The sequence below is a fragment of the Euprymna scolopes genome, chromosome 36, assembly GCF_053919585.1.
Source record: "Euprymna scolopes isolate OS-2025 chromosome 36, ASM5391958v1, whole genome shotgun sequence".
Taxonomy (NCBI): Eukaryota; Metazoa; Mollusca; class Cephalopoda; order Sepiida; family Sepiolidae; genus Euprymna; species Euprymna scolopes.
The window spans coordinates 75,832,356-75,854,855 of NC_136517.1; the positions used below are offsets into that span (position 1 = coordinate 75,832,356).

Consider the following 22,500-nt stretch of genomic DNA (forward strand, 5'->3'; position numbering starts at 1 on the left):
CATAAGGTTTCACGAGCAAAATTAAAGATATCACATGTAAACGTTCTTAGCTCACCATGACATCGGCTGTAGAACGGTTACACTTGGTATTTTTTTAATCTGATTTGAGTTTGTAGTGTTTCTGTGAAATCAAAGGTATCGATAGACGACCAAACTAAGGTGTTGTATTTTTTAGATTTTTTTTTTCATCTCAAGGAAGTCGTTTTCTTTATTTTCTCGGCCAGAATTTTATTTGATGTTTTGCTCCACTTTTCAAACTTTGAGTAGTGCCAGCAAAAACATTTTCCATTGAGGCCTGATGGCTGGCTCTGGTTTGCTTCTGTCATGGCTGGAGTGACACTTCCAGACATAGGAAGGTTTATACCACTGTTTGCCTCTTTCCTGTCTAGTATACAAACGGGTTGAGGGTCCCTTTTATCCTGAGTACCAGTACGGCATAATCACGTTGAACCACCGGTTCTCGCCAGATCACCGAAGTTAAGCAACGTTGAGTCTGGCTAGTACCAGATGGGTGACGATTTGGGGGATTCTAGGCGCTGTATGTGCTTTCCGCTTATCTCGGCATTGTTTCCAGTCGTCCTGAACCTCCATTTGCCACTGGTATTCAACAATGTCGAGTCAGGAGAGGTGTGGTTGGAGCTTGCGGAACTTTTACCACAAAAATTTCACGCGCAGGCACTCTTACAGTGGGTATCCAGAGACTGTTAAGACTGAAGGAAACCTTTTACCAGTCTGGCAGGCTTTTTTTTTTTTTTTTTTTTTTTTTTTGCTTTACGTTTTTTTATGGATTCCTCATTGTCTACGGCTTTTTTTTTCTTTTATTAAAAACTGCTTTCTATTAATAGAGGGGTTGCTTGAGTTTTTGGAGGAGACACCACATCATTTTTTTTATATATTTGGTGATGGTTTTCTTCGAATTAGAATCATCATGTTATCATGTGTCTCGGATAAACTTCTCTACAGATAGACCGGATACACCCAAGGACGATGTCTTGTGGGTATTAAAGCTTCTCTCCTAGATAATATATATAAGCACGTTGAAGAAGATTAAAGTTGAGCGAATATAGTGAATTGAGAATTAAGTGGTCAAATAGTTACATGTATCATTCCAAACTTTCTGTTTGTTTGAATACTCTTATGCCTGTCGATTATGACAAAACCACTTACATGGTTTCGGAAGTATCTTATTTTACTTGCATTTTGATGTTAATTCCTGGTGGCTGAGGGGAAGAAAACCAATTGTTGGCTTTGTTGATTTGGTATGAGTCCCGCTACAAACTGTAACTAACACTTCCTAAACTGATGATTGCGTAATCTTGAAACACTAGTGTCTTTAGAAAAAATGTATTAATATTTATTGAAAATAATATAGTTATATTGTTTTATTTTACTTCAGTCGAAGTTCTCAGAAATTAAGGGACCCACAGCATGGGACTAACAATTGAACTCTATACAAGATACATAGATATTCGCATGTTCTATTAAAGTTCTTTATCTCTCAAACACTGAGTTAGTAAAGAAATTGAGAACATAATTTTCCTCTCCCCAATTAACCATTTTCATACGTTGTAGTATATCTTTCGTTTTGGTCTCTTTGCCTTACTGGATTCCAGGACAAGAATTTATCTAGTCTGGTGGAGTATCCAGCTTCATGCTGTTACTTGAGGTAATATCATGTGGAGAAGGTGCACCATTCCTCATAAAAGCTAATGTAAGTTAACCATAGTGAGGAAATCTTATTTGGCCAGCGAATACGAAATGTAATTTTGAATATTTGGTCAGGGTTTACTTTTAATGGAAAATATCCTCATGCCAGGTTGTTCTGACAAACCCCTTTACAGAGAGACCTTAGACACTCGAGGATAGTGTCTAGTAGGCATTCAAGTTCTCTCTCTCTCTCCCTCTCTCTCTATCTATCTGTATATATATATATATATATGCGTGTGTGTGTGTGCTTGTGTATGTGAGTGCATGCGTGTAAGACGTACACAGGCGGCAAAAAGAAAGTCCGTGCTTGTACTTTTTTCAAAACCTGCATATTTAGTCAAATAGTTTGTTTAAACAGTTATATATTTTTTTTTACACAGTGATCACCACTTATCAAGGCCCGGAAGCCACTCAGGGATAAGGGTTATTGCAAGTACATTATGTTAGTGTGGAGATTTGATGAAGTGTTTACTTAAGGGGGCGGTTCATTAGGAATTTGTTAACGTTGGATTTGAAGACATCCAAGTTGTAGTCAGGTGGGAAGCAGGCAGACGGAACAAAGTTCCACAGGCGTGCAGTTCTAAGAAAGAAGCTTTGTTCATGGAATCCACGTTTTGATTTAGGCACAGATATAGAGTGGGGGAAATTTTTCACAGTGGATTCAGCTAGACGGGTGTTTTTCGTGAAAGATTGGCGAGGGGGGGGGCAGAGATTGGAGTTCAGACGAGCACCTGCCATAGAAATAACGATAAGACCAATTTAGCTTAATTTTGCAGTTTTGGAAAAACTTGCAAGTGCGGATTTCTTTTTGCCGGCACTGTATGTGTGTGTATTTGTGTACATAACCCGACGGTGTATCCGTTACTCGTGGACACGTGAGCAATTCTTATGCAATGATTTATATGATATGAGGCGTTGACAGCTGGAGATCATATTTTTCCGGTTGCCCGGTATGCCGATCAAAACGGACATTAAAATCTAGTGTCTATCAACATCCAGAATGTTTGGAGCTAGTTAAAGGATATCTTAAGAACAATGTCCAGCAGGTTATCGCGTGAAATTCCCGAGTACCCGAGTTATATTTTTCACAATACCGAAATAAATAAATAAATAAACTACTAAAAGTGTTATCAACTATGGAATTACCAGATGTTGAGCCGAAGACAAACTGTCATGATTAAATAACGCCAAAGAAAAATTCTAAGTATTTTGATTGCAAAAATTTTCAACAATACGACGAGGTATGTGCTCAGTCAAATGCTTGTTTCAGCGCGTATTTCGGGAATTTACACCATCATACTCTTTCCACGGGTAAACCAGAGGTCTTTTGAAAGTAATCAAGCAACCGCATAAGAAATGGCACACTACGAGGCTGATGATGCCCCTGTTCGGTCCGAAGAAACAATAGATACCTCTGTAAGTGTAAATGCGCGTGTAATTGTGAGGCAAGCGTTGCGCAGTCCCGAACCACATTTCTCCTGAATCGGCACTGTTTGATACAGTGACGAGAAGTGCGAAACGACTGGAAACAATGCTGAGATAAGCAGAGAGCACATACACTACCGGGTCCCCAAATGGTCACCCATTTTAGTACTGACCAGGCTCGATATTGCTTAACTTCGATAATCTAACGAGAACCGGTGTGTCAATATGATTATGACGTATGTCCACTAAATGATGTGTTGCAGACATACATCCTTCTATTTAGTCCATTCTATAGCATTGCCGATTCTGGTTAGTTATTACTAGGGCTAGGACAACAGCATATTCTTTTCATTGGTTTGACTCTCGAGTGTGTATCCGTTGATATATATTAGAGAGCGATGTGGTTCTTGGTTGATTGACTCTGTCTAACTGTGTCGGATATATACTCGAGAGTGAAAACAATAAAAAGAATATGCTGTTGTCATAGCCCCAGTTATTACAGACCTTTCTATACTGTAGTCCCTATTATCATGTATTGGTTGGATTATTTGAATTACTGTTCTTATTTTGAGTGTTATTTTTAAACGCTTCGGTTGGTGTAATTTCCAAGCTTCTTCAGGTGTCTCTTATCGAACTCGGGAATCTGCAATCAATTTCGAACGGGACTCTTTATCTAATCCACGAGGTAGCATGCTCTTGTTCCGGCAGTCATGACTGAGTAGAAGTCTTAAGTAATTGGCAATTGTATTTTGAATATCGCCTGCACTGATGATTGAACCTCCAACCTCCAGAAGTGTGGATTAAATAAAGGCTTCCGTTCGAAATTTTGTGCAGATTCACAAGTTCGACAGAAAGATTCTCGAGTTCGACAAGAGACATCTGAAGAAGCTTTGAGTTTACATCGACGATATGTTGTGACCATAACACTTAAGATAAAATCAATAATCCAAATAATCCAAATTATACGGGCCCTGTCGATGGGGCATTAGAATATGCCGACTGTTCCCCTGCAGAGGGTAAAAGTCCCTCAATGGGGGGTCCTGGATATGACCTTAAACTATATCCGATGGTGAGACCCCATCTTGCGGGCTCTGGGGAGTGTGGAGCCACCCTTTAATTGCCATTGCTCCCAGGTCCACTCTGACCCGGAATGGTAGTACCTGTTAGGGTCCCAACTATGGGTTAAATAGAAACTGACTTGCAAAAAACAAATATATTCTATTAAAAAATTTTCTTCAAAATCACCGGATTCGGCATTAAATAACCTGAAAAGGGTTGATATGCCGTAAAACAAAAACAACCAACCAACCAAATTATACGAATTATCAATCCTCAGCTACAAAAATTTAGAAACATAAGACTATTATGACACACTAGCAGTTCAGCTCGGCTTTGCTCGGGCGCTATGCACTGTTCATGACTTTATGTGCATATGTATATATATATTAAAAAGTTTGACTCGTATCCAGGTGACCTACATCTAAAATTTCAAGTGTTTAGACCCAAGATTAGCTGAGGAGTTTGGTAGAGTTTGCAAAGGTTTCTTTCAACTTTGACTTCTTGGCAGCCAAATTTTCGCCCAAAAACTGATTAAAAAGCTTGCTGCGTGTCTCAATACCCTTTATGTAAAATTTCAAATATTTAAACCCAAAGTTGGCTGAATAGTTTGCTAGAGACCGTAAAGATCAAATCTTTTGAATCTTGACCCCTTGGCAGCTGAATTTTCGGCCAGAACCCGATTAAAACGCTTGCCTTAAGTCTGAATACTTTATGTAAAATTTCAAATGTTTAGCCAGAAATTGGCTGAGTAATTTGGTAGAGACAACAGCGGTTATTTTTTTTTTTTTAATTTTGATCCTAATTTTGACCCCTTAACATTTTTTGTTTCGAGCTCAAATCAAATTAAAAAGTTTGATCGATGTCCAAGTAACCTATATCTAACATTTCAAGTGTTTAGACCCGAAATTGGCGGAGGAATTTGGTAGAGTTTTCAAAGGTTAAATCGTTGAACTTTTATCGCTTGACAGCCAAATTTCTGGTCGAAAACCGATTAAAAAGATTTTCCCAAATCTCAATACCCCTCATGTCAAATTTCGAGTCTGTAGACAGAAAATTGACGGAGTAGTTTGGTAGGGAAATGTACACACACAGACGCATACACGAATTTCACTTTTATTGATATATAAATTTATTTCCAAACTTATTGTTAAAATTTCACAAAATTTCGAGGTATATGAACTTTCACGAAATGAATTCCTCTTTGCATAAAACTAAGTATATCCCACATTATCCACCCTTACGCCTAGCAAATGTGTTTCAAAATTCATAAGCCGAAGTCTTAAATTCTAAACATTTTTAAAAATAATAATATTGAGATAAGGATACTGTATATATGGTTTAGGAGCGTTATGTTTTAAATTTCGTTTTCTTAAAGAGAATATAAAATTGGTTCAAAACTTTTCTATTCGGGGAATTATTTTACTCGTCCTGGGACGGGTGTTCGTACACGGGTAATTAAAAAAATGAGTTTTAAAAATAAATATAACAAAAGAATTTTTTTTTCTTTTGTTCTCGTACTGCGTTTGGATTGGTTAATCGGTTTTCATTGAAATGTCACGTGATTCCTACTTAGAAAATGAAGAAATTATTTTTTTTTCTCTGAAAGATATTACTGATGAATGATTTGGTTTGTTGTTGATTTTCTTTTGGGGGGGGGGTATTTTTTGTTGTTTTTTTGTTTTTTGTTTTTTTGCAAGTTGTAACTTGTTTTTATTTCTTTCACTTCATTTTTTGACGAGAGAAGGATTTCTTTAATATTGTTTCGTAAAGGTGTGAAAGGAAATAGACGTCGTGGCTAATGCATCTTGGTCAGTCATTTTTAATTATTACTATTACGCATTATGGGTCCCATTTGGCAACGTCTTGCGTCTTCGTTTACAAATATTCTTAATTAAACCGAGATCGAATTCCTTGCTAAGAACCGCTCTGCTCGGTCTAAACCCGAGACCTTGTGTGAAAAAGTCGACCCGATTTGAAAACGGATAGTTCGGAGTGATGACGTCAGTAAAAAAAAATAATAATAATGAAAATAAATAATTTAAAATAATTACTATTCGACAAACTGAACACGCACATGCCAGCAAGCGTGCACATACATCACAGTATAGACATACACGGATACACACACACACATCATCATCATCGTGTACGTATACATGATTACATACAAACCACACGCACGCAAATGTACGGGTATTTACGCACAGATACAAACACATATATACGTTGTATTATTAACAGCAAATACCTGAATTGAACACACGCTTATATAAACGCACTAGCAAGGAGACCCGACGTGGCCCGGGATTCAATGATGATCAGCAATTGCTTCACACTCCCATATTTTTATTCTCATCGAAACCAGTATAATCGTCCATTTTTTTTTTCAATCAAATCGATTAATTGCTGGCTCTAGTTGGGGACACATCGTAGTGCACTGGAAACAGAGTTTCACATGCCTCTTCGCAATGACTTTGGCCACAATGCATTGTAGTCTACATTGCACTGTAGAGAACCTACTGTTGATTTTATAAAATTATATATATATATATATATATATATATATATATATATATATATATATATATAATGGCTTGAATTCAAATTTAAAAGGGAAAAATCAAGTATCGTAGTTCAATTGTTCTCTGAACAAAAACATTAATTTTGAACACGCCCCTGTCATATCAAAGAACCTACTTTTGATTTTATATGCCGGGTCTTTCTGCTTGCGCGATAATAAAACTTCTCAAATCCACTTGTGATGTTAGGCTGTATAAGGCGTTAACTTTAGTCGAAATCGTCTGTTCTTCCTTTAACTGGATTATTTTGATTATCGATACTTATCAAATACATTCCCATAGGCGTATAAAGTACTTTCGTGTGAAATTTCATAAAAATCTGCCCAACCGTTTTCGAGTCCATAGGGGACGATTTCACACACATACCCACGCAGATACACACACACAGACAAAGATCATTGTATATCATAGATAGATAGATAGGTAGGTTGCGCAATTTAGCCTAATTTTTTTTTAATTTAAAAAATATCATAATGCAGAGAATCATTTATCTCTTAGGAGTGTTACTTAAATTTAATTTTTATAAGCAACCCACTTTTTGATAAGACCATTTTAGGGTTTTGCCAAGCACCATGTCAACAATTAATGTAAATTGGGTATAAACGTTTCGTTTTATAGCAAAGAAATATACAGAAACGCATACATAATAAAATGGGAATAAATGAAACATTAGAAGAATAGATAGGGTCACCAAAACATAGACAGAGAAATTTAAGGGGGGAAAAAAACGAAAATTATAACAAAACGTTTTTATATCTACAATTTTATAACACATACATTTATTTTTATTAATAGAATAACGATGGAACAAATAATAACAAGTCAAAACATTCATAATGTGAATAATATGTGTTTCTAAGTAATATATGTATGAATAAAAAAGAATACGAAAAGTATAAAAGCTTATAACTTTTCTTTATTCGTTTTCAATTGGTGACATCCAGGAATACAAAATAATATTATGAAAAAAAATTAAAAAACTTTTTTATGAGTACATATTTTCGACTGATCCTTCAGTCTTCATCGGTGTAAGTAATATATGAGTATTTGGCAGCGTCGGTTTACCCTCTTTTTGTTATTACATCTATAGCTATGAGCGTTTCTGTTCGCCTGAATTTTGACAGTGCGTATGAATGTGTGTACAAGAAAAATAAGGTTTGTATGTAAGTCATTGAATCCTCTACGGCTTGCCTTCCCTGGCAAAAGACACGGGGGGGGGGTGGATTGTTAAACATACGTTCTTTGGCGTCCTGTTGGAGGCGTGGTCAACAGGTATCATCTGGGGGAAAATCTTCGTATACGTGTTTCTAAACTCGCGTTGGCTAATCATTTTGACCTAGATGTGTTACCTCCGGGGCTTGAAACGGTCTTCATTGGTTGAAAATTCTTAGTTAACACATTCTTGTGAAAACTTACTTGGTTTTGGAAGTGACGAAAAAAAGCGAATCCAAAAGAAGCGGAAGAAGAAAGAGGATAAACTATCAGAACTATTTGCTTTGTAGCGTTCGTCGAAATTACTTCGCGATTCCGTCGCCACATTTTCTCATATAAAATTTACCAGCAAAACAATGGGAGTGTTCCCGAACCTTCAAGTCCTATGAGGGCACAATTTCTTACAAGTTCAAATATATCATATTCTTATAAAATTTAAATCATGGGTTTAAAATTGTCTGAGAAAGATAAAGGAAGTTATCTCTCGAATATCTAAATGTTCTCCTAACTTAAGGGAGCTATAAAATGGGCGAACCTTCTTTTATAATTTTAAATATATCCTGTTTTATATATATATATATATATATATATATATATATATATATATATATATATACTCATATTATCCCTCTATTAATATATAAAGGGAACTTTGTCTGTATGTGTCTGTGTCTCTGTGAGTTCGTTCCCTATGGACTCGAAAACGGCTCAGCCGATTTTTACGAAATTTCACACGAAGATACTTTATGATCCTGGGAGTGTTCTTAGATAAGTTTGGTATCGGAATGTCTTCGATGAGTATCGATAATCAATAATCGAAATTATCTGATGAAAGAAAGAACAAGCGATTTTGAATAACGTTAACACCGTACACAGCTTAGAATAGACACGATTAAGTGGGAAGGCAGTACACTGGGAATTATGCAAACAACGGCATCTTGAATAGCCAGACAAATGGTATCAGCACAAACCGGCAGCAGTACTTGAAACCGTAAGTCACACAATTCTATGGGAATGGACGTATAAACAGATAAACCCATCCAAGCAAGAAAACCAGAAATTCTAACAGTTTACAAGAAGGAAACGTCCTGCCTGATCGTATATTTCGCCGTCCAGCAGACCACATAGTTAATATCAAGGAGAAGGAGAAGCAGAGCACATACACTAAACTGGTCAGAGAACTGAAAGGGATATGGGACATAAAGAAAATCACCAATAATAGTAAAAGAACTAGGAAAACTCACAAGAAACTTTTTTAAAAAAATGAAGAATGTGAGAGATTTGAAACAGAGGGATGACTGAGAAGATACAAGTGATAACAATCTATCTATATATAAAAGTGAACGTGTCTGTGTGTGTGTATGTGTACATTTCCCTACGCAATAACTATGTCAATTTTTAGTCAATTTGATATACTGGGTACTGAGATTTGGGAAAATCTTTGTAATCCATTTTCGATCAGAAAGTTGGCTGTTAAGGGGTCAACGTTCAACGATTTAACCTTTGAGCACTCTACCAAACTCCTCCGCCAATTTTGGGTCTAAACACTTGAAATTTTAGATATAGGTTCCTTGGAAATGGATCTAACTTAATAACTTCGTTTGAGGCCCAAACAATAAATGTTAAGGGGTCATAATCGGAGTCAAAGTTTTAAAAAATTGACCGCTTTTTTTTATTTTTTTGCTCAACATACACCTCCAAGCACCCGGGCAACGCCGGGTTAAAATGCTAGTAATAAAAATGGTTGAAATACTAAGGAAAACCTTTGAATGCGGGATTAATGCATATGATCTACAGGCGCTAGCTAGAAAAATAGAAACTGTTAGAGAAGTAAAACCAAGAAACCAAGGAAACTGAAACTATATAACTGTAAGTTGCCTCCCTCTTCCAAAAAAACAAAAAGAAGTAAAGTGTCTTTAACTCGCACCATACCAAATAGTCGAGGACGGTCAATGAGTATGGAAAAACTAAGGAGAGGAAACACGAACCAGAAGTCCACTGGATGAGTGCGAAGAAGACTGTGGTTATGGGGAGACTTGCTGCTGCCCGAATTTCAGTGAAGACTAATAATCGCTGCCAAAGAGAAATCAGTGGTAAACGGCTGTTACGATAACGCAAATTAATTTACAAAGGTTATCGAAAGAGATGGTGAATACTGGAAATCTGGGGAGACTTGTTTGTCACTGAGACTCCAAGGAACATCATACATTGTTCTAAAAGGGAAATCTTTGATGATGACCTGTTAATTGTTTAGAGAGGGTAAGCTAGCGATCGCGGGCGCGAGCACACACAAGCGCACGTACACACATATATACTTAAAGAAACGCTCACATGTACACATACATCCCCGCCCTGACGTGCAAATGTGTGTGCTCGCGCCCACAACCACTAGCTAACCCTCTCCAAACAATTAACAACAAAATAAAAACTAAATAAATAAACCGAATCATACCTCCAAAAACTAAATAAATAAACCGAATCATACCTCCAAACATAAGCGAACACCCAACAGGTCAAGACGTACTTACCAAGAAATCATCTCACCAACGAGACGCCAAAAACTTTAACATTAAGACTCGAATTTTAAAGTAACCCCCTCCTCCTACCCCCACATATTCCCCTCCCCCCCCCATGTATCCCTATGCCCTCAGCCACACCAGAAATAAATTTCCCAGACCCTCCCCCACAAGTTCCTTAAACTCCAAAAGTAAAATAGTACCGACATACCAAGCGCCCCCTCCCCCTTCCCTCCTTGTTCCCTTCCTCTCTTTCTTCCGCCCTCCTCGCACCCCCACCCGACATCATTCACTCTTTCACTCTTTCATCCCATAATAACGAACCTTTCTGTAAAAGTCTGAGGAAGCTACAGACGGCCAAAAAAAAACGGCCGGGTAGCTGAAACAATAATGTAACTTAACAGAAAGATACGGTAATAAAGAATAAAACGCATATTTGCTCTACAACAGTATTGAGCACTTTCGTCAGTTTTTATTAATTACCATTTCCACTATATATATATATATATATATATATATATATATATATATATATATATATAAACTCTGTGGACCGCCCTTACTTGTATCTTGTCTATTAAAAACATTGTTTCCATGGAAACCAGCTTGTATTTAATAAAATTCGCACTCCTTTCTACAGGCCAACCGAATTGAGTACAAATAAACTGCAGTCTTAACTGTAGGTTTAGTTTCAACCGTGAAACTATGGTTTTTTTTATGTTTGGGTTTAGGTTTCGATTCTAGCTGATGGCAAGCAATTCATGTTATTTTTTTTTTTTTTACTTTTGAAATCATGACTATATACTGAGTACATTATAATATGAAATAACTGATTTTATAATAATAAGTGCAAAATATGCGTAAACTAAAATATCATATTAAGCGTATTTTACGACCGGGCAACGACGGGCGCCCCTGCTAGTATATATATATATATATATATATATATATATATATATATATATAACTACTTCATTTACTCACATAAAATTAATATACGAAAGTATAGATTTATGCGTAAACTTTAAGTATTTACTTCAAAACGTAGGTAGAGCTAGTTAATAATTTATAAAATATATATGTCGATTAATATATATTTTATAAATTACTATATATATATATATATATATATATATATATATATAGAGAGAGAGAGAGAGAGAGAGAGAGAGAGAGAGAGAGATAAGGGGAGCACATTGACACAAGCGCATGTTAGAATACACACATTCACATATGTACTTAGAAACCTCTGTGTGTACGCGTATGCATATACTTGAACCATAAACACGCACATACGCACGCATAGTCATACTCCTACAAACACAGACGCATTGACTATTTATTCCGCGCATGCCCGCGTGCAAACCAAAACTATGCAAAAGTAATTAAAATGAAGAAGCGATAGATAATTTGCTTGGGCCGAAAGAAAAGAGAAAACAAAGGCGAGAAGAAAAAAAGAAATAAGTGAGAGGGAAATAAATGGAAGAAAGAGAAGAGGGAGAAAAAAAAGAAAGGAAAGGGAAGGGAAGCGAACGAAAAGAAAGAAAACAGAAAGGGGAAGAGAACGAAAGGAAAGAAGACAGCTTAGTGTGGGTGGATGCTTCCGCCTTCATCGCTGGGACTAATTCTTTTTTTTTTTTTTTCTTTTTTTTACTGGGACTATTTTTCGAGGCGTCGTTTCTTCCGGTGTAGATTTTTATCAATGTCCGGCCGTTGCAAACTGGCTTCGATATCGATGACAAGTCTTCTCAGCGTCACAAATCAAGACAATGGACAATAAAAACAAGCAAAAAGTTAACAAAAAGAAAAACACAATTAAATAAAAAAATAAAAAAAGTCAAATAGAAAAGAAAAAAAAACATTCTGCAACGTAAACGACCTGATAGAATTGCCAGGGCGAAGAAACTGCACCATAATTATTTTTATTCAGTATAATTAATAACATATATAAATCTTATGCGATACATATGCAACTGCAACAGTAATACACATACATAGTCATCAACAGGCGCACTCTTCAGTGATCGAAGGCTGAAATCGAAACCCGGCTATTTTCACAGCAAGCGGACGTCTTACCTGTTACGCTACCAGCAGGAGTCTGCTACAGTAAGTGGAATCTGCATGCTTATATTAAGCATTTTTATCAACCGAGAGCGCTCTATTCTTTTTCAAAGAGACATGTGGAAAAAGGACCCACGTATTTTTTTTCTGTTGTCGTATACACTGGGATATGCAAACACATATGCTAAAAACTGAACACACGCATACATAAACACATATATCTATATATCTATCAATATCTATATAGTCATATATATATATATATATATATTTTTTTTTTTTTTTTTTTTTTTTTTTTTTTTTGACTAGCTGCCAAGTATTTATATTGGCGGTAGGTTTTACGGAATAAAACAAATATCCTCATTTTGTTCTCATTTTGCCGGAATGTCTTCGAATCCCGAAAATCCTCTGAAGAAATTTGATTAGTCTTGAAAACATGACGAAACATTTACGATTTGACTCTCTAACATCAAGTTTTATTTTCTCGGATATCTACACAGAACTCAGAATTAATTTTAATATTGACAAAACCAAGAGCAAATGACATTTATAAATGCTAACGGTGTATTGCCGTGCATAGTACGCTATCGTTGAAAGGGGGTGTTGCTTTTAATACGGGCGTCTTTCGCTTGGCCTTCGTTTGTCGTTTGAATCCATTTCAGGTTGATTGAGGAAAACGTTCCACCATTTTTGAAAAAAAAAAAAAAATAGGTTTTGATTCGAGCGAGCAGACAACAAATCGATACAAAAGGAACGAGAAACGATATACTGTCAACAAAAAAAAGATATATCTTCTGTGTCAAACTAATCGTGTATTTCTTAAAAAGAATCATGCCAGCGGACATAGTCTGAATTTTACAATTAAAAAAGATTCTTCGGGAACATATTATATTTACACGATCAAAAAAGAACGCAACAATACAAAAATAAGCGCAGGATTCAACAACTACAGCTGCTCTACTGGTATTGTTGACACTGAAATTCCATAACTCTTTTGAACTAATCATATGGAAGTTTATCACAACTAAACTTTGATGACCTAACTTAACGGTGATTCGGAAAGTCGCCTTAAAGAATTCATATTATCGATAGGCATGTCTTTAATATAACGACCGGACGTTAACTTCAACAAGAAAATGCCACGCTACTGCTTCCCTGGAGAGTACAACATGGTCGTCTTCAAATTCGACACAAATATTTGTCATAAACTATCCTCATAACAAATCAATTTTTTTCTTTCATCATTTTCAATCCTGTCATAATATTTTTATCATGCAATTGACAATCCATTAATCTCATTAAGCTTTTTCTTCAAATGCCTTTTGAATTGTATACGTTTTTATATTGCCAATAACACGGTACAACAATGACAAATGAAATTTGCTAGTAAGAAGCACAGCTTTATTTGTTAGCTTAAATTCTATTTACGTCTGACTTTGAAAAGTGAACTTTAAATATTTAACTTTGATTAGCCAATAAATGTCCGTGTATTGTATCTTTATATATTGGCGCTAGAACTGATGCTATTTAAAAAAAATAATCAACTCTTCCTTTTCTTATTTTTTCCGGGATTTCTACAAATCCATAACTTCCATGAGATAAATAATAATTATTCTTGAAATAGAACGGAACGTGTGTCATTGATATCATTGAGATTGTATCTCTTTCTTTTTCCCCCGTTTTTGGATTTATTCATTTCACATTTTACGGCACATCAACCATTTTGTGGATCATTTATTATCGAGCGCACAACATACATTCTAAAGGGGTAATTCATTTCTCCTTGTTTGTTTTATGACGCGCCAACTCTTTTCTGTGTTAATAATTCCGAAACACAGTACCTATCACAAACAATGCTTTTGACTTGCCTGTTTCACGGTAGATAAACCCATGGGTTACCTCATCGCGAAATACAACATATTCAAAAAGATCAATTTCTTTGACGAATTTTCTTTGCGGCATATCAACCCTTTCGGGATTATTTCTTTTCCCAAAGTACCACACATAATCTAAACGATCATTCGTTTTGAGTTATCGGTTTTATGGCGTATGGTGCATTCTGTAGATTATTCATTCATAAACAGAATACATATTCTAAAAAATTACGGCATATCAACCCTTTTGTGAGTTTTTAACACTGAGATAACACCTGTTTTATTTATGCTTTAATTTATGCATATGAACTACATATAATATACTGCAAGCGATAACTAAGTATGAACTTCTATTTTCCACTATGTGGGGATGTAGGGGTTAATACCTTTTCTTAATGTTATTAATACGCTTGTAGGTGTAACAGACTCGATAAGATTTGGATCCTTAGCGACGATTTCTTTTTGAGAATGTCTTTTTGATAATCAATTGCAGTCGGAAAGATTGGACGCCGGGATACATTTGTGTTTGTCTGGAGTTGCACAGGAAAAGAGATTTTGTTAGCTGCCTCAGGACAAGCAGAAGTTTCATTATCAGCTACGGACTGTTTTTGGATTCCGCTTTCTGATTCATAAACTATTTTCAAAAATATTGTTTTGTTTTTTAAGGACAGAGACGTTTATTTGTGATATCCTCATTTTCGATTCTCGAAACAAAACAAGTCAAAAGACGAAAGCTTCGTTTATTTGATCAAATAAATAAATACGTTTTTTTTTTTCATTTACTACTCAGACAAAAATCATTTCCCAATTAAAAAAAAATACAATATATTTTCATTTGCATAGAGATATGCTGTGGAAATATCTATTTGCTGGAGCAAACGAACCAATTAAAATTTATCTAAACAAAAAGGATTTACCTAATCCATTGCATTCGTAAGTATTTGAGAACAGGAAATTTTAAGTGCATTTTTGGAGTTAAACCAAGAAAAAGATTGTCTTTTAATCTGTCATTGGACCAGCCTCAACCATACAGTTTTAGATTCGGATTTTCGATTCACGGACTATTAAAATATAAATATTGAATTTTAAAAAAAAGACATTTATTTGTGATATATCCATTGCGAATCATTGAGGATTAGTAGTGAAAGAGAAAAGGGTAAATAAATAATGGGGAAAAACGATATATTTGAACATTGTTTTAATATTTTGAAATACGTTTATTTGTAAAAAAAAAAAAAATCAACAATTTGATGTAAGTAACAAATATATTTTTATATATTACAAAGACAAACCATTTTCAAATTGAAAATTTTTTTTTTATTTATTTATACTTGAGAAATGCTGTGAAATCTATTTTACTACTGAAATAAATTAATTAATTACTTGTTTAAATTTATCCAAACAAAAACGATTTCGTTAATCAATCGCACAAATAAGCATTTGAGACTGGAAGGTTTTACGCGTGTTTGGATTTGTACCTAAAAAATGACGCTCCTATCATTTACACTGGGACGGGTTAATTTTTGAATACGGACTGTTTTTTGATTTTTTTTTTTTTTTTTTTCGATTCACAGACTATTGTAAATATTCTCTCAGCATCATAAACCAAGACAACGGACAATAAAACAAAGTCACACAATTAAATGAAAACTAGTTAAAAAGAAAAAAAAACGGTCTCATTGAATTGCCAAGAGGAAGAAACTGAACAATAATTATTTCTATTAAGATAATATGTCATACATATTAATCTTATACGATACGTATACAAAAAGGAATATCAATACATATATGGTCGTCCACAGACGCCTATTTCGCTGTATCACAACTGTTCAGTGGGGCTAAACAAGCAATACTGAGATCGAAACCCGACTATTTTCAAAACAGTACGTATTACGCTATCAGCAGAAGTTTACAACAACAATTGAAATTTACAAGCTTATATTAAGCATTTGCATCTGCCGAGGGCGCTCTATTCTTTTCCAAAGAGACACCTGGAATAAGGATCTACGTATTTTTTTTCTGCTATCGTACCTGCATCGCATATATATTTGCTAAAAACTGAACACGTTTAAATTGAAAAAAAAAAATTTTTTTTACAACAACAACAAAAAGATACAAAAAATAACGTGAATTTGTGATGGATGCATTCCTGATTTTTGGGAATTAAAAGAGAGATAAAAAAAAAAAAGAAAGAGAGGATAAAAGACGCACGAGATACCTCGTCTCTCGTTCCACATAAATATTTTTTATTGTTTGCTTTAATGTGCCTTTCTATCGTGTTAAAACCGTTTTAATGTGTTTGCAGTTTTACATGTCCGTTTTGTTATAGCTAACGTAGCCAACGTCTAAATTACCCCATTCCCAACCCAACCTGTCTGGATGCGCATATAGTTAAAATATATGTCAAAACAGCTTGACTCTGAATTTCAAGGTTCTTCTTATCTGCACCTTTAGTTGTTCCAAATATATATATATATATATATATATATATATATATATGGTTAAGCTTTTTTTTTTTTCATTCTCTGACATTGATATTAAAAGTCTATTTTTTCTATTTAAATATTATTAAAACGATCTTCTTAATATACTCAGTGATGGATATGCGAGCGACTACATAAATGTTAAGTAATTTGCATATTCCTATAAAAAACGATCGTTAATTAATTAATTATTCATTTTTTATGGTTTCTTATTAGATAATTCATTTTATTTCACTATTAGGCTGAATTCTATTTATACATAACTGTAGAATTTAAAATGAAAACATTCTAGCACACAGAAATATTTCTCTCTCTCTCTCCCTCGCTCTCTCTCCCTCCCTCTCTCTCTCTTTCGCTCTCTTCCTCATATATATATATATATATATATATATATATATATATATATATAAAGTGACCTTGTCTGTGTGTGTGGAAACTCTCTACCAAACTCTATTTATACATAACTGTATACCAAATTCTATTTATACATAACTGTAGAATTCTAACTCTACCAAATTCTATTTATACATAACTGTAGAATTTAAGATGAAAACATTCTAGCACACAGAAATATTTCTCTCTCTCCCTCTCTCTCTTTCGCTCGCTCTCTCTCTCTCTCTCTCTCTCTCTATATATATATATATATATATATATATATATATATATATATATATTTATATAAAGTGACCTTGTCTGTGTGTGTGGAAACTCTCTACCAAACTCTTTTCTGAATATTTGGTCTACAGAGTTGAAATTTGATATATAGGGTATTTGTACCTGAAGCACATTTTCGATTTGGTTTTTAGCCAGAAAAATTTTTTCTAAGGGGTCAAAATTGAAAACAAAGCAAGTCTAATCAAACATTACTCCCGCTGTTATTTTTGCTCATGCGCTACATATTCGTATAATTGTTCTACTGCGATGTCTTCGTGTAATCCCCATTTTTTTTTTAACCTTTAAACTTGAAAAAAATACTCATTCCATTACATGTTGTATAGAACGATGTGCACATATTTGTATAAGGAATGAAAAGTACCAATAACCCTGAACTGTTTTGAAATTTTTTTAATTAGATAAAACTATCTATTTGATCAGATAAATACATTTTTTTATTTATTATATAAACAAAATACATTATATATATCGAAAAAAATTATGTGCCAGCAAATTTTTTAGCTGCTGAAATAGATGAATGCGATATTTTCTTATAATTCTGTCTTTTATACGTGAAAATATCTAGTATTTAACCAATTTAAACTAAACAATATTAACGCAAAAAATATTGAGAGACATGAACGAGATTTTAGGTGCTTAAAACAAATAAATAATTTTATTTTTTATTTACAAAACCTTCTGCGAAACTATATCTAATAAAATTATTTTATTATTTTTATAATTTATTAAATCAATTTTCTCTATTTACCCCGGAAATTGGTTTTATATAACGTATCAACGTTTACTACACTACCGCCTTACAATCGTTAACCCTTATCCTCGAGTGGTCTTCGACTCTTGATAAGTAGTAATTCCCAAGTAAAAAAAAAATTAAATAATAATTATTGGATAAACAATTATATTTTTTTATTTTTTATTTTTTTTATTTTTATTTTTTTTTTCTTTTTTTTTTTTTTTTTTCTTTTTGATTTTTTTTGATTTTTTTCTTTTCTTTTTTCTTTTTTTTTTTTTTGTATTTTTTTTTTTTTCTTTTTGATTTTTTTTTCTTTCTATTTCATTAACAAACTAGACTGAACAATACTAACACTAACTATTATAACTCGCTGTAGTATTTTTGTTTGTTTTATTGCATACACAAGATTAAAGGCAAGTTTTTAATTTTTATCTAAAATCTGCTAAAATACAAGCTGAAATCAATGCACTATTTTTTTTAATCCATTAAAAACATAAAAATTTGGTGATATATCGATTCAATTGCTCGTTGGTCAGCAGGCACTGTTTACCAAACGTTGTACATGATAATATTTGTTTTTATACTAGTGCCTGCCTACCTATATAACTAAACAATACTATCTTTCTCTTACCTTTTCTTTTTTTTTTTTTTTTTTGCTACAACCACTCCCATTGTCAGCTTTGTTTAAGTAATTTATTTGTTTTCCTATTTCTTTTTATACTTATATGCGTATATATGTGTATAGTTTTATCGCTTTTGTAAATTTTACCGTTCGATAACAGAAACAAAAAAAAAACGGTTGGTTTTAAGCTAGCCGAAAATCACTCGCCATTTTCCGAATCGGTTAAAACATTTAATTCATTCGCAACACCGTGTAACGCGGTTTTATTAAAATAACACACTAATATACGACCCTAGTACAATACCGGAACAAATTCTAGGCACAAAAACAAAAATAGAACAAGAAAAAAATTTTTTTTAATATTATGCTTTGGTAAATAGTGTCCACAGATACAGTTTACACTACTGAAGTTATGGGATGAAAAATGTTTTAATTGCAAGTGGTATTAAATCATCATTTCGGAATCTTAGAACAGTCAAGATTTGCTAAAACGTTGAGAAATTGTACCATATTTATATAAGGTTTAACACTCATTAGAATCACAAGTACTATATATATATATATATATATATATATATATATATATATATATATATATTGACAGGAACCAATGTTACGTCTCTTAATGAAAGTGGCCCAAAAGTAGTTATGACATTCACGCACGCACACGTGGACAAATAGATGTTTGCAGTGACGACGCGAATGCAGTCACATAAAATCACTGTAAAATCGCTTAATAAATAATTAGTACTACCAAAGGATTCCTGGAAAAAAAATTAACCGGGAATAGCTATACAGTATAGAAAAGTATACAACGCACATATATTATCACTAATAAAATATCAATATTTATGGCTACATAATAAGAATTACAAACAATTATTGTTAGTGAAAAAATATAAATATATAAAAAATATACATAAGTATATTATTACAAACAAGAAATAAATATCAAAGACAGATATACATAAAGATAAATACATATATACAAGAAATATAGGTAAAGAAAAAATAAAATATATATAAAAGTATACAAGACGCATATCGTCACAGTAATAAATATACATGTGTAAATGTACAACAATATTTAAAAAGAACATTTCAAATACGGACACACGTATTTTCTATTGATATCCGCCATATTTATTTTATATATACTTTTGATTTGTCATAGATTTGTTTTAGTTTCTTGAAGGAAATAGATCGTAACACAAGCTAAAATACGAAAGCTTTATTTATCTTAATGAATACATATTTTTCTAAATTCACTGCAAAAAAAAAAAAACAACCAACACTGAGATAACACCTGTTTTATTTATGCTTTAATTTATGCATATGAACTACATATAATATACTGCAAGTGCTAATTAAGCATGCACTTCTATTTTCCACGTATGTAGGGATGTAGGGGTTAATACCTTTTCTCGGTGTTATTAATACATGTGTAGGTGTAACAGACTCGATAAGATTTGGATCCTTAGCGGCGATTTCTTTTTGAGAATGTCTTTTTGATAATCAATTGCAGTCAAAAAGATTTGACGCCGGGGTACGTTTGTGTTTGTCCGGAGCTGCACAGGAAAAGAGATTTTGTTAGCCGCCTCAGGACAAGCACAAGTTTCATAATCAGCTACGGACTGTTTTTGGATTCCGTTTTCCGATTCATAGACTATTAAAAAAAGATTCTTTTTTTTTTTTTTTTTAAAAAGGACATAGGTTTATTTGTGCTATCCTCATTTTCGTTTCTCGACAGATAAAGAACAAAACAAATCAAAAGACGAAAACTTCGTTTATTTGATTAGAAAAATAAATACATTTTTTTTAATTTACAACTCAGACAAAAATCATTTCCCAATTTAAAAACAATACAATTTATTTTTATTTACATTGAGAAAGTCTGTGGAATTTTCTATTTGCTGGAACAAACGAACTAATTAATTTTTAAAAATTTATCTAACCAAAATGAATTTATTTAACCAATTGCATACATAAGTATTTAAGACCAGGAATTTTTAATGCATTTGTGGAGTTATACCAAGAAAGAGATCGTCTTTTAATCTGCCATTGGACCATTCTCAACTTACTATAACATATACAGTTGTTTATAATATATATATATATATATATATATATATATATATATATATATATATATATGATAGTTGTTGCTTTTATCGAATTTGTATCGAAAACATTTTGGACGGCTTTGTAATCTAAATGAATAAATGCAAAAGTTAAACTTGTTTTCTTCCACTAACGATAAAGTCAATAATTTTCCGCCATTACGCAATAGGCGCGCCATCTTTTTATGTACCGTTTATGCATATACGATATCAATCGCAAGGTTTTAAAATGATCTGCAAAATTCAATTCTTGAAACCAATTATCATTATCACTTGTGTGAGAACCGCAAGTAAGTAAATTACACCTTACCTATGATATTCGTTTTGAAAAAGGGATATTTTTTTAAAAAATAATTGTTATTTGTTTTTTGTGTTTGTTTGTTTTTTTTAGTTGGTGATTGATTTGTATATTTTAATATTTCTGGTAATAGTGTTTGATTTCTGAAGACAAATATTTAGCAGTTGTTTTCAAATGTTCTTTTCTTTGAGGACATTGACCTGTTTTTTTTAACAAGTTTCGATCTATTTCTAAATTGCAAATAGTTTTTCTTTTCCTTTCTTTATGGTCACATTGCAAATATAAAGAAATTTGTATCGGAATTATCGAAATGTTTTTTTTTTTTGTTTACCTATATACAAGAATAAACGAGAAATATTTTGTTTTGTGTTTACAACAAAGTTGCGAATGAAAAATTCATTATTTTAGATTAACGTTTCAAGTATTTTAAGTAACGTATTTGGAGAAGCGACAGAGAATCAGTAAAGCCAGCTGGTATTAATATCTAATCAAAGCGACATAAGCGAAAATAGAGACAAATATTTTTATGTAGCTCGTGAATATTTTTGTTTGTTTATTTTATATTTTATTTTATATATATATATATTTTTAAAATTGGGATGTAAATTGATGCCATCACGGAAATCGAGGATTTATTTTTAAATCTTTCAGAAACAAAATGGCGACCACTGAAATTTTATTTGGTGAAAATTTCCTTGATAGCAACCAAACCTTCACTGATGATTTCACAAACCTTAGCTCCGAGAACCGTACACCCGACTCAATTAGTAACCGCGAAACGAACATCACTGGAGTAATTGTTAGTGGGTTACCAATTCACAATTTAATTTTCATCACGGTGAACCTTTTCCTTGTTCCCCTAATCGTCGGTGGCAACTCCTTGGTCCTACTCTCGATCGCGTCCTTCCCGAGACTGCGGACTGTACCAAACATCTTCGTCTCCAGCCTTGCAGTCGCTGATCTCTTAGTCGGTCTTTTGGTGATACCTTTCTACACAATGTATTACCTATCCGTTCCGGGCGTGACGGAAAACAAGTACGCCTGTTTGTTCAAGTACGCCTTCATCATAGAGTCTTGTGGCTCGTCGATATTCAACTTGTCAGCCATCGCCTTTGAGCGCTACATCGCAGTGTCTT

General features: G+C 33.5%; 2 protein-coding genes across 2 annotated transcripts in view; both read left to right on the forward strand.

The window, feature by feature from the left end:
* LOC145260614 (uncharacterized) overlaps window positions 1-22,500 on the forward strand; it is a 248,778-nt gene that overhangs the window by 181,804 nt on the left and 44,474 nt on the right. The gene's annotated exons all lie outside the window — the stretch shown is intronic.
* Window positions 21,914-22,500, forward strand: part of LOC145260186 (adenosine receptor A3-like) — a 1,186-nt gene continuing 599 nt past the window's right edge. Inside the window, exon 1 of the mRNA XM_080118010.1 lies at window positions 21,914-22,500. This exon is cut by the window's right edge and continues 599 nt beyond it. Within this exon, the coding sequence (XP_079974136.1) occupies window positions 22,023-22,500 (478 nt within the window). The 5' untranslated portion in view covers window positions 21,914-22,022.